The 2644-nt window shown below is 39.8% G+C and overlaps 1 protein-coding gene across 1 annotated transcript in view; it reads right to left on the bottom strand.

Annotated features, from left to right (window-relative positions):
* Positions 1-7: 7 nt before the first annotated feature.
* The window catches only part of LOC113210411 (neurofilament heavy polypeptide-like), a 12387-nt gene continuing 9750 nt past the window's right edge, over positions 8-2644 (bottom strand). The window contains exons 2-5 of the mRNA XM_026428400.2: positions 1214-2297; positions 969-1117; positions 564-872; positions 8-451 (exon numbers count right to left, since the gene is read on the bottom strand). Of these exons, the coding sequence (XP_026284185.2) occupies positions 349-451; positions 564-872; positions 969-1117; positions 1214-2278 (1626 nt within the window). The 5' untranslated portion in view covers positions 2279-2297 and the 3' untranslated portion in view covers positions 8-348. The remainder of the gene's footprint in view (positions 452-563; positions 873-968; positions 1118-1213; positions 2298-2644) is intronic.

Raw genomic sequence — 2644 nt, 5'->3', positions numbered from 1 at the left:
TTCCGGTGAGGGGTCCTTCTAGACGTTCCCCATTAAATATCTGTCCTACTCTAAAATCTAGAGAAAAAAAAATTGAGATGTATTTGAAAACCCCTGAACTTAAAGCAAAATTAAGGAATTTCCACAATTTCTATTTTTTACCTAATATGATAAACTATAAACTATATGGATGGACTGCTTAAGTTCAAGTTTTAAATTTTGAAGAATGAAAACTCAACATACAACATTTTTTAACTCACAGGTGATGTCTCTTATAACTAAATTTTAAACTATTCCTAGGTAACTTTATCCACCTTGTAAATTACGCAAGCATGTCAGAATATTTTGTACTTGAATATATTTTACAGGTTACTTGTACCTTAAATTTGCTAACTGTGACAAAGCAATCTCACGCTCCTTCTTTTTAATGGGACAATTTCCTGCTTTTTCTTTTGACACAGTCACTTCTGATCTGAAATAAAATTATGGTAGCAATAATCAAAGCTTGGATGTGACCACACACCACACCAGCCATTTTTAAGATATGAAATCAAGGGTACTCATGCTGAAGCCTTCACCAATACCTTAGATTCTTTAATTGTAATAAAGCAATTTCTCGTTCTTGCTTTTTAGTGAGGCTGCTTTCCTGGTCATTAACCACACTGCCCTCAACCTCAGGTTTACTGGTGCTAGGGGCACTTTCCACAACTTTACGAGGGTTGCTATTTATTTGTGAGACTGTATCAGTAAATGAACGACTTTCTAACTTCACACGTATTGCAGTACCCTCTCCTTTTGGTTCTGTGAGGGTATCAAACTTTTTATCGGACTGTTTAGAGTTGATCAGATCAACCAGTTCTTCACAAGATGGACGGGCTCGGGTTGGAGGCAATCTGCAAACAACAAACATTGATAATGTGTGAAGGATTACTGCATATCAAAAATTATTCACATGAAGTATTTTAAGAGAAAACCAAAAGCCATCCTACCTGCTTGAGAGCCGCATCATAAGCTTGGTAGAGAAAAAGTTTGCATCTTCCACTTTGGGTGTTTCAACCATTGTAGCCTTTAGGATTTCCTTGGTAATTTCTTCAGGAGATAGAATTGCAGAGCGTAAGCAAGTAAATCCTCCTCGAGTCTGCAAAAAATTGAAAATTGAAATACACCAAGAATGATAAATCTCAAATTTTAACATACACAAGACTGATCCAACAGAAATAAAGATATATGGTACCTTTAACGAAAACCATTTCCTTCGGAGGAAACGTCCGGTTAATTCTGGACCAGCAGGCAAGGTATCAGAGCCTGAAAAATGCTTCCCTGGTTGGTGTGAAAAACTGGAGTTCCCAGCAGAAACATCATCAGACTCTTTCTTTATCTTGTCAAGAGGTACACAACCTTCATCAGACTCTGGTTCGTTGTTAACATGCACAGGGCTCGAAATGCTCCATCTAAGCCGTCTACTTTTAGCACTGGGAGGAGACTTGGGAGGGGACACAAGAAGACGTTTTCTTGATGAGGTATTAAGACGGGCTGGACTGTGAGCTGCAGTTGCTTTCCTTGGCGATACTTGACTTCTGGTAGGTATTTTTCCTGTGGATTTCAATGGGGATTTGGCCCGATATTTCGAAGGGGATTTAGAGGGGGATTTAGAGGGGGATTTAGAGGGGGATTTAGAGGGGGCTTTAGAATAGGATTTAGAAGGAGATTTTTTCAAAGGGGACTTTGAGGGGGATTTTGAAGGGGATTTAGAAAGAGATTGTGAGGGAGACTTCAACAATGGCTTGGTTGCAGATTTTATGGGGGATTTTGTACGAGAAGGCCTTCCTACTACTTTCTTAACATCAGTCAATGGAGAACTGCAGACAGAATTGCCTCTTGTGCTCCTACATTGTGCTGGAGGTTTTGAAGAGACTGAAGTCACTGACAGAACTGAAACAGGTTTTTTAGGTGATGTCTTTGAGCTTTTCACTACAGATGCAGTGGGTACTACTTGACTCTGCTGCTTCTTCTTTGGCAAGGTCTCTGTAATCTTCTCAATCTGTTTCAAGGGTGACTTTGGTTTTGACAGATTACTTTTGGCAGGTGACAATGCATTTGAGGGTGTTGATGCACGTCTTCTCAGGGGAGACTCGTTTGATGATTTTCTAAGCTGAGATGGAGAAGGAAGAGTTTTGGTGTTGATCTTGTTGCCAGATCTTGTTCGAGGAGAATTGATTTCATTTGATGGCCGCCTGGTTGTCTCCAATGTAGTAGTAGAGCCAACAGATGCTCTGGTCTGACGGCGTTGGGGTGGCATGCTACAAGCAGCACCAAATCTGAAAGTAACACAGGCAATGAAGAATTCAGAAACAAACACTTGACAAAATATAATTGGGGACAGTTGAGGGACAGTATGAGGTAATGATATCAATAACAACTTTTCAATTATGGACTCAGAAATGAAAACTGATTGTGCCTAACTATAGCTAGGATAGTTTTGGTATTCAGAGAGTAAGTTGAAACTCATTACAAACAAATTATCTTGCTTCAGACAGCCAAGTAACAGTCGCAAAGAGAGGGTGGACCCAGAGGGTGGAAGAAGGGGTTAACTGTTAAGCAAGTGCAGCTCAAAAGAACTAGGGGAGGAGGGAAATCATCACAAATTGATATATTACAAAGTTTG

The sequence above is a fragment of the Frankliniella occidentalis genome, unplaced genomic scaffold (genome assembly GCF_000697945.3).
Source record: "Frankliniella occidentalis isolate FOCC.00 unplaced genomic scaffold, Focc_3.1 Scaffold66, whole genome shotgun sequence".
NCBI lineage: Eukaryota > Metazoa > Arthropoda > Insecta > Thysanoptera > Thripidae > Frankliniella > Frankliniella occidentalis.
This window is presented reverse-complemented; position numbering and strand designations above follow the sequence as displayed.